The sequence below is a fragment of the Empidonax traillii genome, unplaced genomic scaffold, assembly GCF_003031625.1.
Source record: "Empidonax traillii isolate 1590-97213 ecotype Southwest subspecies unplaced genomic scaffold, ASM303162v1 scaffold507:size695108, whole genome shotgun sequence".
Taxonomy (NCBI): Eukaryota; Metazoa; Chordata; class Aves; order Passeriformes; family Tyrannidae; genus Empidonax; species Empidonax traillii.
This window is the reverse complement of record NW_020955700.1, coordinates 339,670-354,208: the sequence shown is the minus strand read 5'-3', so window position 1 is coordinate 354,208 and position 14,539 is coordinate 339,670. Positions and strand designations below refer to the sequence as shown.

Below are 14,539 nucleotides of genomic sequence, written 5' to 3'. Positions count from 1 at the left end.
ATCACTGAATGTTTTTTCTCCACTTTGGTTCCTTCTCATGTCTCTAATGCCAAATACCATTCCACCAGTTCCTCTGCGTATCATTATACTGGTATTGTTTTCACTGGATTGTCTTCTGAGCCCTTCCCTGCCATCTCCTCCTACTGGGGAATATTTCACCTCTTTTTTTTTCTCTCATCTCTGTGTGTCATCTCCCAAGTTCTGACACACAAAGAATTGCACAGTGCAGGGAAAGTGCTGTTAAATGATGCCTTTTCACTTGTCCTGTGGCTGAGACTTTCAAATCCATAACAGACTTAGGGAGTCTTGAATAGACTTGAAACATGTAAGTCAGAACTTAAAAAGGCAAATGAATGCCTGCACTGGTGCACTCACACACTTTTTTTTTTTTTTTTACACCTTTTACCTTTGTTTTTTAATTCACTGACTATAGAGAGGTAAAGTTCATGTAGGAAATGAGATGAAAAAGACCAACTTCACTGCATACATAACCCTGGAAATCAGTGTATTTTATAGAAGTGTCTACATTCTCCATTTTAATTGGTTTCAGTTTTAGAGTCAAAGAAAGCTATAAGAAATTACTCATTGCATGGACTGAAATAATAATCTGTATCCTCCTGAAGATTAACATGCATGAGGGGTTGTTTGAGTTTTTTCCTCCTGCTTGATTGCAACGTTTTCTTTATGAAAATTTCAGTAAAAGAAACTCTCCCGAGCTACTAAATGTAGATGAAATGTTTTGACTGCTTGTTACAATGTGACGTCAGTGTTGTCAATGGTATACAATTTAGATAGATATTGTTATTCAATGCAAGAGTGTGCCTCCAAACTTTTCCAAATAGGTTGTTCTTCTGGAATCTACGACGGGGTTTCATAGGAACTGTGTCCCATGAGAAGGGTTTGAGCTCTCTCCAATTGCAGTGTCTCTCAGCAATAAGGAACCTCCTGTGGTTTAGCATGTTATGTTGGGGAGGAGTGGAATCAAACAAAAAATACCACAAAAAAATACCCACCCCCTCAAAGCTCCACTCCCTTGGGATCTCACCACCAGAGAACAAAATGTTCTGTTTCTAGCCAGTGGGCAAAATAAGCTTGCATTCTGCAAAAAGCCTCTGATGGTGATGATCTTCTTGTTCTCTTTAATTGCAAAGAATGTTTTTGTAAGTAGGTCCAGCTACATGCAAATTTTATGCATGTTACCATTTGTGGTATTGTGGTGCTTTTAAAGATGGTGTTTGCATTTAGAGTAAGATGCTAATCTTAAAATTTTGTAGCACCTGGACAGCGATGAAGATTCTCCTCTAGTGACGCTTTCCTTTGCCTTGTGTATATTGGGTCGAAGAGCTTTGGGAACTGCATCTCACAATATGGCCATCAGGTAATTTTTGGGAACCCTTTCTCCTCATGTTGGAACAAAGACCTGTTTGTCTTTTTTTCACGTGATGTGGAATATCAAGAGAATATTAGATCAAAGTAAAGTCTCATTCCTCCAAAAAATAGTTGGTTTTCTGCCATCCCTGGTCATCTTTTACTTTGTAGTTGGCTAAATAACTAATACCCGTCTTTATTTCATAGGGCAAAGCAGAATTTTTCGTTGAAAGAATGAGTACCAGTGGTTATTGCTTGTGTTCACTCATGCCTGGCTACTGGAATGCTGGCTTCCTCCAGCATTCCAGTAAAAGGAAGAAACTTCCAGAAGAGGAAGAAACTGTTGTTAGTTAGCTAAATAATAATAAATCCATAAGGGTTCTGTATTCCTTGGGGTGGTATTCCTGTTCATTTGCCACTTCATTCTGGCAACTAAGGAAGGCAGAACCTCACATCTCTTGAGCCTACAGCTTTGTCTGTTCACAGTCTATCTTACCCATTTGTTCATTCGTTCAAAACACTTCTCCCTAGGAGGTCTGGTTAATTAAAATATGTTTGGTTAAGATTGTTTCTGAAAATCTTCTTCATCTTTTATTTTCCTTAGGGATTCTTCCATTTTCACTAGGATTTGTGAACTGTTTGGGTTTTATACAGTACAATTTACACTATAGATAAGGCATTTTAATAATTAAATAGTCTTTATTTTCATGAAATTTAACTTCTCACCTAATTTTAGATTTTTATTACATTTATTTGAACTCCCTGTGTTCACAGGAGTTTAGTAACCATAGAGAAGTTGAGTAAACACAGTTTCTAAGTGACCTTGCTGTGTTGGCACAGAACTGTGAGCAAGGCTACCTAGACCTCTACCAACGTGCTCCTTAGAGAGGATTTGTCTTACTAACAAGCAAACAAAGGCAGTGTGTGTGATTTTGAATGCATTTTGTTACAAAACAGGCCTTTTAAATATTCATTCTAGCTTTGTTATCTGTTGAGACATTTGTAACATTTTGCTTCATGTCTTCCTCTTTTAGTGAGACACAAAATGTTTGTGGTCAGCATGGCTTATTTCTTGGTGTGCAGCTGATTCCTGCTTTCTAAAGTGCCTATCGTTATGTCTTTTCTACTAGTCCTTGTACATTCTCTTCCAGTAGTAGTTTTCTTCTGGGTTTCATTTCCTCTCCCTTCATTTCAATTCACTCAAATCAGTTTAGTAAGTCACTGATATTTCTAAAATTGTCCTTTTTTTGTGGTGTTTTTTTTGTTGTGGTTTTTTGTTTTGTTTTGTTTTAATTTTATTCAGATCCAGATTTTAGAGTTTGGGAACATAATGGAAAAGTTTATGTGCATTTAAGATTTTTGTTTGAGAGAAGATTAAAGTAATTTTTCATCTGGGTATGCAATAGATAGGTCACAGTGATATTAGAAATGCATCTAAAAATATCACAAAAGCTTCCTCAAACTGTCATCACATTGCATGTACTTTCCACTGGATCTTGAAATCTTCATTACCATGTTTTGGCACTAGTACAGATACAAATGTCACCTATTTGTATTGGCTTACATGGTTAGCAGATAATGCAAAGGGATAATATTATCAGAGATTTTCCAAAGCTTAACATGGAAAGTATGAATGTTGAGGATAATTATTTGCAAAGTGTTCTGTAAAGATTTTAACAAAAAGGAGGGAGTTATACCATGTCTTTTGAAAACCAAATTAGTTCCTCTCTTTTGGTGAGCTGATGCTCCATACTTAAAAATACTTGAGGAGGAAAGGTCTGTAAAAAGGCAGAAAATGGGATAGTCATAGGAGGTGCACAGCTCTGTCCCTGTTTTTCTGAATCCATTCTATATAATCCTCTATCTTTATTAAGTCCTGGTTTTCTTTTTATTAAACAAGTGCTTCAGGGCAGTATAGAATCACTGTATTTTTAAAATGTATTTTGTGACATAAAAGGGATTAAGTGGAACCTTCTGTCAGTATCTTTTTCAGTGCTACTTCACAAAAGCTTTCCCTAGAAAAGTTTCACTGTGGAAAAACTGTGTCACTTCCCCACCTGGTTAAATTACCTTTAATACATTTCCACTGTAAGAAAGATTTGGAGAAATAGGAAAGGAATCTGAGTATCACAATTGAAGTTATAAATTGCTGCAGCTACAAAACATGACTTTAGCTTGGTGAAATACATTTATTCTTGACTTAGAGAATGTATATATCTTTACAAAATCAATTTAGTAGAAATTATTAACTAAGGAGCAAGGTGGCTCTGTTACCCCTGACATCAAGACCTTTATCAACAGAAATCCCCCAAATACAGTCTCTTGAGCATGGAGGGAAGTTCTAACCCTACTTACTGTGTTTATTGCTTCATACAGTTCTTCACAAGTGGCTTAAACACAAGGAAGCAGTAAGTCAGTGAGACTCCAATAGGAATACAATTATAGAGCATGCCAGGGGAAGGACACTTTGTCCAACACGCGCAAGGCTGATGAGGTCAGAAGGAGATGCTCCCAAGAATTAGCTTCAAGCACTGAAGTATCCCTCCCCTCTCCCTGTGTCTGACAGAGATATAGCAGCTCTCACTAAGGGTAATTTGGAGTATTATTGCTGGTCCTCACCCCAGCTCTCAGGCTGCTGCAGGTCTGCATTCAGTCAGGTGCTGAAGAAGTCCTTAAGGTCCTCAGAAGCTGGAGGAACCATTCCTTGGATGATGCTTCACAGTCCTTTTCCTTAAAAAGGCATCATGATATTTTGGGGATCTTTTTGGATCCTGCTGGTACTGAAGAGGGTTTTATTTTTCTGCAGGAATGGTCAGAGCAGGCAGACCCACAGCCAACTGTGTGCATGAGGGGGATGTACTGCCTGTATGGGGGTTGGAACTAGATGATCTTTAAGGTCCCTTCCAAAACAGCCCATTCTATAAATCTGTGGCTGTCGGGAGCTGGCCCATTTTGTCAGAGGTCAGGGCTCCTTAACACATGCCTTGTCACACTCGAATGCTGGATTGCAAAAATGCAGATTTAGATTACTCTGGTAAGCGCTGAGGAATTACCTTGAACATCATCTCAGGACTTTCTATTAATTCTGTCTGCAATGCATGTTGTGTACAACATGGCTAGAGTTTGAGATGTAATGGCCAGATAGGTAATGCACTCTTCTCCTCCTCATTGTATGAGTCTTTTCAGGTGTTCAGCGTGAGCAAACTAGCCAAGAATCTGTGCTCTGCAGTTGAGGTTTCGTTCTCAGGGATGACTATGCAGGTAGTAGGAAACTTTCTCTGGACTGGGTCCAGTCCTTGCTGTGTCTTGGAGGAGCGACAGTCATCCAACTGCTGTGCAGAAGTAGTAAAGGAAGGGTAGTGATACACTGAGCCGTGCACTGCAGAATTGAGAGTCAAGTTTACATTGTGTATGTAAACTACCAATCTGCACTCATTTACACATGATTTTGTCTAATCTATTAATCAGTAAATGTCACTGTGTAAACCAAGATTTTAAATGCTCTTATATAATGTATGTAAATAATTATTCAGTGTACCTGTTCATGTAAATGTCAGTAGAAACCTAACATTACCACTAGATTGCACAATAAATGCATTCATTAAGAAGGCAGAACATTGCTATGCAAATCATTTGCTCTTCTAAACTGTCATTAGGAGGCATCCTGAACAAAATGCAATTTGAAGAATGACATGACATTACCATTCATTTATTCAAATATGAGTGATATGTTTAGGTGTGTATTTGTAAAAAAAATTACAGAATAATTCTATTCAGACACAAAATCTACTAGTAAATAAATGTTTAGTACACATTTCAAATTTGGAAAAATATAAAAACCTCTCATCAGATACTTCCAACACCACCAAGCCTGGCTGCACAGGTTCCCCGAGCTCCCTCTGGGTCTTACAACTCAGTGTGGACAGAGGGCCATGGAATGCCAAGGAATGCCTCTGCCTGGAGGAACCGCTGCTTATGCTGAAGCCCAGGGCAACAGCTTCCCCTACTTGCTCTTTTCTATTTGGGCATCCCATTGCACTGCCCAGCGTCTGAGGGGAGAGAGAGACACAGAGGGTGTGGAACAGGGGGCCACAGTGTTGCTGGTGATGCTGCACTGCTAGTAGGAGTTCAAGCAGACAGTGCAGCTTGATGCCTGCCAGAGGTGAGCAGGGCAGGAGGGAGTAAAAGTTTGAGTCTCAGCTCACAACCGCTGTCGTCTAAAATATCAAATTAGAAGAGCTACCATTAAAATATTTCAGGTGAACTGCAACATTCAGGTCATTACCAGCTCCCAGACGTGCATGTTTCTTTATTCCTTAAATAAACCTACAGTTAACATCGGAAAAGATCTACAAACTGCAGACAGAGGACGGGGTTTGATGTGCAAAATACACACAGAGATATTCAACAGCTCATTAGTCTTCATCCATACTGTTTTCAGGCTTACGCTAAATGCTGATAGTTTCAGCTCTTGGAGCAGTGCAAGGCATGCAGTAGGAGGGAGTATTTGCTTTGGCACTGTTGCCCTCCCTCTGGTATTTGTGGCACTGCTTAATCCCCTTTTTTCTGCATGTTCAAGGGGCCGACGGTTCCCACACACCTACTAGTCTTGTTCTAAAATAGCTCACAGTTGTGACAGCAGCTTTTCAGGTTGTTAGCTCAGGGGGTTAGAAATGTTGCCAGAAATAGTAGTTATGTCTCTTACAGATTAATGTTGTTTCTCTGACATGTGATTTTACCTTTACTAGTTTTTAAAATATTTTGAACGAGCCTGTAACCTCAGTAGATTACTAACTGAGGCATGTTAAAAGTGGACCAAGAAAGCAGCAACAACTTTGAGTCAGGCCTGAGATCAAAGCAGTTGACTTTACAGCTTCGTTATAATCTCATTACTGTCTTCAGGAGAGAGCATAACAATGGGAAGAATAAGGAGAGCTGCATCTTATATGGATTAAGGGCTGCGTGTTACAGAAGTAATGGCTTGAGATAGTGTCACATTATAGGCGGAATGTACCCAAAAGCCTCATTACGATTGGCAGGAGAATAAAAGATGTCCATGGTTTTGTGAATACAGCAATCTCCTCCAGACTGCTCTGGTGGAAAATACGATACATTAAATAATTGAGTCTCAGCCTACCGCTGATTTGCTCCTTGTAGCAGTCATGTTTGTTCTTAAAAATGCTGGCCTAGAGAACTTTTTATGTATGCAGAGTGATGAGAAATGGATGAGCCTCCCCTAACTAAGCCCAGTGAGAGCTGTACGTGCTTCCCTCTGCTCCCTCTGCTGATGCTCAGCAGCAGTTTGCACAGCTGTCCTAGTCCTGGCTGTGCTTTCAGCACATAGTGCTGTTCACACCAGCCTGTTTAGCATGTGCTGATGCCTGTGAGACACTTAGATGCGAATGCAAACTCTTTGTCTGCTCTGGTGTTCAGATTTGGCGCTGAAAGCCTCTAATGATGTAAAAACCATTTCTCTCTCTTGCCTACTCCTCCCTTCATCCCAGCCAACTTTTCAGACCAAATACAGAGACAGTTACATGGGGAAAATACTATACTATAGATCATCATTAGGTGCAGAATTCAAGGTAGCTTTTACAGTTTCATCCTGGGAAAAATATTTAGATACAGAAGTGGTTTTTTTTCCAGGCAAGAATTGCTCTGTGTTATGCTGATTTTGTCTAGTGGGTGGGCAAGTGAAAGGACCCTTCCTGATGTCTAGCCTTTTCAAAGGAGATAATAGTCACATATTTCACCACACTGGCTGCATCCACCATTTCCTCCCTCCCCTGCCACTCCCATGGTTTATTCTAGGCCTTTCCTAGTTATTAAGCAGGGTTTGAGTATATTATAATTTTCTGAAGTGTGGAGATGATCAATTGAAAGTCAGTGGGGATCAGGACCCACTCCTTGAAGAGACATAATAATTCCCACTGAAATCAGTGCTCGAATGTTTTGAAGATCTGAGTGTAAGTGCCTGTCTCACATCGGCATGTTTTAATACGTAACTTGGTACTAACAAATGCAAATCAGTTAAGAATTCACAAGAGCTTCCCTGTACTCCTCATGTTCCCAGCAGCAACAGCAGCCCTGTCTTCCTCACTGCCCTTGGTCTGATTAGCTGATTTGTATTACATGGTGCTTTTGCAGAGAAAATCGGTATCCAGCTGGTTCTCTGGTAACAACATATATATTTCCATTTTAACTTCTAAAACATGCCACCCACCAAGAGCAAAATAAGAATGCCTTTGAGCTGAAGACAGACCAAGCATTCTCCCAATCTCTCTTCTCCTTCTCAGAGAAAACATTTAAAAGATTTTTTTTCTTTTTCTAAAATAAGAAAGCTCAATTATGGAGAAAGATTATGTGTTCTCAAGAGAATGGCTGGGCAGTAATGAAAACCACTAACATCTTAATGCAGCTTCTCCTCAGAGCCTTTACAATCTAAAAAAGCAACTGTTTTAAGACTGACTAAAATTTTGGCAGGTAGATGAAACTATGTCCTGTGGGTTTGCACGAGATGCCTGTTTTTAACAGATGGGTCTGGTTTTTTCTATTTTGAGATCACTTCTTCAGAGCAGCATTAGGACAGCAGTCCTGCTACAGGCATTATACGAGTGGCTGTGGTGGTGGCATGGGAAGCTCATAATTTGGGGTGCAGATTGGAGCTGAAGGCTGGTCACTTCCCTTCACAAAGCCCTCATGCAACCACTTTCTAACAACTACTTGATTTTTTTACCTTTTACTTCAGGCTTAAGTCTCAGGTCCGGGCAAGCCATCATCCAAGGTCAGGCAGAACTGGTTACATCTCATTTCTTAAATTGGAAAAAAGAAACTTAGTGCATATTTGCTTTAGGTCTTGTTGTTTCAGTATGAACCAAGCCTGTTGCTTGGTTTGTGCTCTCACCTGGTTTGCTGCACAGCTCCTGAAATTGTATTCTCAGTACATCTGCTTTAATGTTCACGTTTAGGTTTTGAGTTTCATGGCAAAGTCTTAGTCTTGGTGAAAATATTTTTCACAGCTTTTTAAATTACGGTTTTTCACCTTACAATAACTGCTAACAGAACTTATCAATAAACTTTCAAAAAAGGAAGCAGCTTGTGCTGCCTGCACAGAGAGTGCAGCTGGTCTCTTTGGCACAGCTGCAAAGAAGCAACGCCCTGAGGCACCCTGTGACTCAGTCACCCATCCTGAGGCCACCTTTCATTCTAGGTGCCACATTCATTTCATGGCTGTGTTTACAGCACAAGAGAAGGAAACCACCTACCCCAGGGAATGCTTTTTCATTAGAAATATGTGATGCTTTATGATGCCACAAGCATTCACCCTGTGCAAGAGGGTCACTGGCTACCGCACAAGTCAGCATGTAGCCAGATCCAGTTTGATGAGACAGGAAAGACTTCTGGGAGTGACTGCTACCTTTCTCTTACAGCTTGGACTCTTTTCTTTATGGGCTTCATGCACTGTTCAAAGGAGACTTTCGGATAGCAGCAAAAGATGAGTGGGTCTTTGCAGACATGGATCTCTTGCATAAGGTTGTTGCCCCAGCGATCCGAATGTCGCTGAAGCTACACCAGGTAGTGCATTTATGTATTTATTTATTTTAACTTTTAATATTGTATCTGTTTTCTTAGGAAAATGCAGGAAACCTTAGCAACTGTCCAAAGGAGAGAGAAAAAAAAAAAAAAAAGGAACAAAATGGAGTACTTGTTGCCTTTTTTGAGAAACATCCTTCACCAAGATGGAAAACCTTGGCATTTATTTTGCATTCACTTGATCTTCTTTTCTGTATCCCCTAGCTGCCCATTTGAAACCATTCATTTAAGAGACCTTGACCCTACATTTTTTATCAAAACAAAACTGACATTCTTGTTATGTTTTACTTGCACAGATTCTATAAATATGGTTTCTAGACTGAAAGGAAATACATTGATTATACTGATTTCATAGCTGATTTCATTGCTAATTTCAGGTCAGGCCCTATGTTGCATGGAGTTGATTTTATTCTTACTCTGGCATGTTATGGTTTAGTATCGTATGCTTTTATAATGACTTATAATTGTTCTGAATGTTACTGAACTGCTGTGAATTCCGATCTGATATTTTGACACAATAATTTTTCGCTGGCCGTGGTGCTGCAGGACAGCTGAAGTTACAATACTGGGGTACCTGCTGATGGATTCCCAGTCCCAGCTATTGTTGGTGGATTTTTGTGAATAAAATCTAGGATTTCCACAAGAACTGTGGAATGCCTCAGTGATTCCACTCTCCCTCCGGGTTACCCAAAAGTTCTGCCTCCTATGGTTTCACACTTCATAAAAAAAAAGTGGGTAAGCTGGCATTTCCCGAGTGTTTTTGTCCAGTGGAGACATGAGACCGGAACAGGTTACAATAAAGCAAAAATCATACCTTTCTATATTACTGTTAAATTAATTGTTCTACCTGCCAAAAGACACACTCTATCAAATGGCAAGGCACTGGGAGGGGTCAGCTGGCAACTGTTTGAAAAACAGGGCTCTGTTTATTCTTAATAGTTTTTGTGTTTTCACAGATATACCTGACCTTTTTGATACTTTTTCCTGTACTACCAGGACCAGTTCACCTGCCCAGATGAGTACGAGGACCCAGCAGTTTTGTATGAAGCAATCCAGTCCTTTGAAGAAAAGGTTGTGATCTGTCACGAAGGGGACCCAGCCTGGCGCAGCGCTGTGCTCTCCAACCGAGAGGAGCTGCTGACCCTCAGACATGTGGTAGATGAAGGAGCAGATGAATATAAAGTTATCATGCTCCACAAAAGCTACCTGAGCTTCAAGGTGATCAAGGTAAAACATATAACACCTTTCTAATACTGCAGTAATTTAGGGCTATGGTAACTAGTATTATTTTTGAGTCATGTGGTCAAAAGGAGAAGTCAATTGCAGTTATCGGAGTAGGGACTGGAGGCTGAAAGAGCTCTCTTCGGTTGACTTCCATTTTGCACCCACGTTTGTGTATCTGAAATAACATTCCAGGCTCTATCAGGGAGTAGCTGCAAAAGTTCATAAAAGCTGTTGGTGCAAAGACATGCATACACAGCCACTGCCATTCTAGCTGGATACTGTAGTTCTGCATCTTAAGTAGCAAAGGTTTTTCCACATGTTTTTAACCTACCTGTAGGTCAACAAGGAGTGCGTCAGAGGGCTTTGGGCTGGGCAGCAGCAGGAACTGATTTTCTTACGCAATCGTAACCCGGAGAGAGGAAGCATCCAGAACAATAAACAGGTCTTGCGGAACTTAATTAATTCTTCATGTGATCAGCCACTGGGATATCCAATGTACGTTTCCCCTTTAACCACCTCGTACCTTGGGACACACAGCCAACTGAGGAACATTTGGGGGGGACCTGTCAGTTTGGACAACATTAAAAAGTGGTTCAAATCCAAATGGTTAAGGTAGGTGTTAAATTTTGGCTGTGCCAATAGAGAACCTGCGGTCGTGGTTTCACTGTATTTTCTGTTAAAAGGGAGTAATTCTGTATTGTTATCTATGAGTAAAAAAGTAATTGCAAATAACTGAAAATATAACAAAATTGCACTGCAGATAGAGCAGAAAGAAAATTCATTAACTCATTCATGGCAAAGCTTTCTACATGTTCAGCAAGATTCATTCAAATCACTTAGCACTACAGACATTTCCCTTTTTCCATGGAATTTTACTGTTTGTGCCTTCTAAATAAGGATATTTTTTCTGTAATGCTGACATGTCAGAACATGAGTAAATATGCTGGTGGGTTATGCTCCAGAGCTTTGGCAGTACAATCATCCCCAAGTCATTGTTCTTAACCAAAACACATCTGGAAACATAGTTGCCGTTCACCAAAACTGCCTGACCTCCTCTCGACATGGACGCACGATCAGTACCTGCCACATTGTTCCTACACACACTTTTCATACAGCAATAACTCCCTCGTCTCATTCTCTCCACCTGCCCCATTGCCACTGGAGCTGAGGAGAGGCAGAGCACCACGGAGAGACTATGGGAGCCAGCTCGCATTTTAAGACCTGTGTTAAAACGTCAAGATTAAATCTCATGGCTTACCATGCCAGTTTCCCACCATGCAGCTCATCCCTCCGAGCTCCCTCCAGCACATTTCTCTTTGCTACTTGGTTACCTCATGCAGAAGTTGATCTTTAGAGACCAATGTAACATTAGATAAAGAACCCTAAGGTCTTGCAGCATTCCAAATACAAGGAAAGATCTGGTTTGTGTCATATACAATTTTGTTCCAAGTAAACTTACCACATCATCATCTTTGTCATCTCGTAAAATGTCAGAAGACTGCAGTGGTTTAAGAGAGAACAACTGCACATTTTTGAGGGCACCTAACACTGGTGACACAAATTTTCATGTGTGACAAGTGGCTGACCATGCGTGTGTTCCTGCAAACAGAATGCGGAAGGACTGCCACGCAGCAGCTCACCACGAGAGAGGTAACGTTGAAGAGATGGATAGTGGAGGAGTGTCTTCGTCTGGCAACCATTCCGCAGGCAATTCAAGCCAGAGCAGTAGCTCACAGCCCACGAGAGATGGAACCCCTCAGTTACAAGCTTCATCTCAAGAGGTGCACCAGCGGGCAGGTATGTGTCCAGTTTACTTCGCTGTTTTCTCCTGAGGGGTCGCATCCTGAGGCAGATGTCTCTGGGGCATGCTCAAATCAAGTGGAAAATTGATTTAAGTAAGAGAGCACTTTGTCTTTCCTAATGACCAAGAACATGTAAGAGATGGCTTCCTGATACTGTTCCAGGTATTTACTGGAATAAGGGCTTCAGGGTGACCTAACTGTGGCCTTTCAGTACCTGAAGGAAGCCCACAAGAAAGATGGAGAGAGACTTTTTACAAGGGCATTAGTGACAGGACAAGGGGGAATGGCTTTAAAGAGAAAGTAGGTTTAGATTGGATATTAGGAAAAAAATCTTTACTGTGAGGGTGGTGAGGCACTGGAACAGGTTGCCCAGAGAAGATGTGGATGTCCTCTTCCTGGAAGTATTCAAGGCCAGAATGGGGCTTTCAGCAAACTGGTCTAGGAAAGGTGTCTCTGTCCATGACATGGGGGTTGGAACTTGATGATCTGTAAGGTCCCGTCCAACTCAAGCCACTCTATGATTCTAAGTTTGGCAGTGAGTCACTCTGAGATCTACCACTGTGGGATCAGGACTTGTAAAGCCGATTACCTCTACCTCTCAACAAGTTTGTGGTAGTACTATATAAATTAAAGCAGAGGACTAGAGGGGTATGACACTTCTTTGTCTTCCATTAGATCATTTTGACCTATCATTAAAGATAATGGACAGAAGTGGAAAAAATCTTGCCCTGAATATAAATCATATTGGAAGAAGAAAATAACTGCTGCTTTTAATTTTGTCTAGTGCTAGAGGAATCCCCATGTGCATACTTATAACTTGACACCATAATAATCAGAGTAACAAACTTAATTGTGCAATAATGATCCTGAGCACAATAAAGTAAGTTAATTGTGAGTTGTCTAAAATAACATATTGGGTGCCCAGAAAACCACTGTCAAGAGAGAAAGTCACACTTTGTTAAGAAAAGCAACCTGGCTTTTGGTAAAATGAAGAAACGCACAACATATGAAAGGAAGTGGAAAATAGCAAATGCAAATGTGTATTCACTTCTGAGATATTGTTGGTAGTTGTTTTTGGCTAGGACCATTTGGGACAAAAAGATTAAAGTGGGTTTGTGGTTGTTTATTTTTAAAGAGTTTTAAGAAGCAAAAGAAATCTTAACAGTGGTCTTGACCTGTTACTATATAGAAAAGTAGAGTTGCCAGTCTGTAGAAATGAGAAAAGAAATGTCTGGCTTATATTGCGAAAAATGCAGATAATCTGTTTGTATGATCTGATCATGAAACAGTTCCATCCATCCTAACAGCTACAAAGAACATGAAACAGTGGCTATCAAAGCTCAGTTGAGCAAATCCAAGTGACTAATTCAAGAAGGTTTTTAAGAGAGCTGGTTAAAAAGCATCAGGACACTAAGGCAATATCAGAGCACTGGGAAAGAACTTATGCTATGCCTGTTAAAAACCAGAATGACTAGGGTGATCTCCACAGTGCATATCTGTCTGTCTGACTTTGGTCCAGGATAGTGTTGGGCTACCTCGCACGGTTCTAGTGCCCTAATTTAGGAATGACATTTTTAGTTTGGAAGCACTTCGAAGAAGAGCCAAAAAATGATCAGAGGTATGGGAAGTAAGTCCTGTAGTGAAAGATTTATTGCTCTCAAACAATTGGTATTGTAAGAGATGCCTTGATCATAGTCTTTAATAAGTACTTACCTGGGCAATGAAAGGTGAGCAAAGACCATTGATTTGAGCAGACTTGGATATAAAAAAGCTAAACAAATTCAGATTTGAGATCAAGAGCACATTTTTAATAATGAGAGAGTAAATAAACAGTGAAACAAGTGACTGAGGATTAAGGCGAATTCTCCATGACTGGAGATAGATAGCAGATGCATTTTTAAAAATCACAGTAGTAATTAATAATACCACACAGGAATTAATTTCAGGAATTTCTATGGCCCATGCTATATAGAAGAGCAGACTAGATGATCATAACAATTCCTTCTAGACTCATAATCAATGAATCAAGTGCATTTAATTTTTTCATATTTCATATTTTGTTTTGCAGCCTGGTGCCACTGAGTCTGCAGAACGCAATGAAAACCCTTTATAAAAAGTGCAACCAAAATTGGGAGCACTGGAAATGTGTGGGGTTCTCCCCCAAAGTGTTATTATTTCATGATGAGGTTTATAGAACAGCCTTTGTTTTTCATAAGTGTTTTCAGGGACAGGGTTATTTATGTGTAGATGCGGGTGGTCTCCTGTCCAATGCTGTAACCACTGCGTTTGGGATGAATATAGAACACTTTTGGACAAGGGTCAGCTTGGCAGTTTAAATCACAAACAGATGTTGGGCCACGTTAGCCCCTGCACAAACTAACACACCGCAGCCTTAATTCCAGTCTGTTCTTTTTATTTAAAAAAGGTAACGTATTAAAATAACCTTCAGATGTAGAAACCAAAGCACTTAAACCAAACCCCAGGGTTTGAAGAACCTGAATCCCTGCGGAGACCACAGCTGCCAGCTGCCAGCACGGCAGCCAGGCCTGACC

General features: G+C 40.4%; 1 protein-coding gene across 1 annotated transcript in view; it reads left to right on the top strand.

Annotated features, from left to right (window-relative positions):
* The window catches only part of PCNX2 (pecanex 2), a 156,679-nt gene that overhangs the window by 135,700 nt on the left and 6,440 nt on the right, over positions 1–14,539 (top strand). The window contains exons 28-32 of the mRNA XM_027896657.1: positions 1,275–1,378; positions 8,799–8,943; positions 9,958–10,188; positions 10,523–10,797; positions 11,795–11,982. Coding sequence (XP_027752458.1) covers positions 1,275–1,378; positions 8,799–8,943; positions 9,958–10,188; positions 10,523–10,797; positions 11,795–11,982 — 943 coding nt within the window. The remainder of the gene's footprint in view (positions 1–1,274; positions 1,379–8,798; positions 8,944–9,957; positions 10,189–10,522; positions 10,798–11,794; positions 11,983–14,539) is intronic.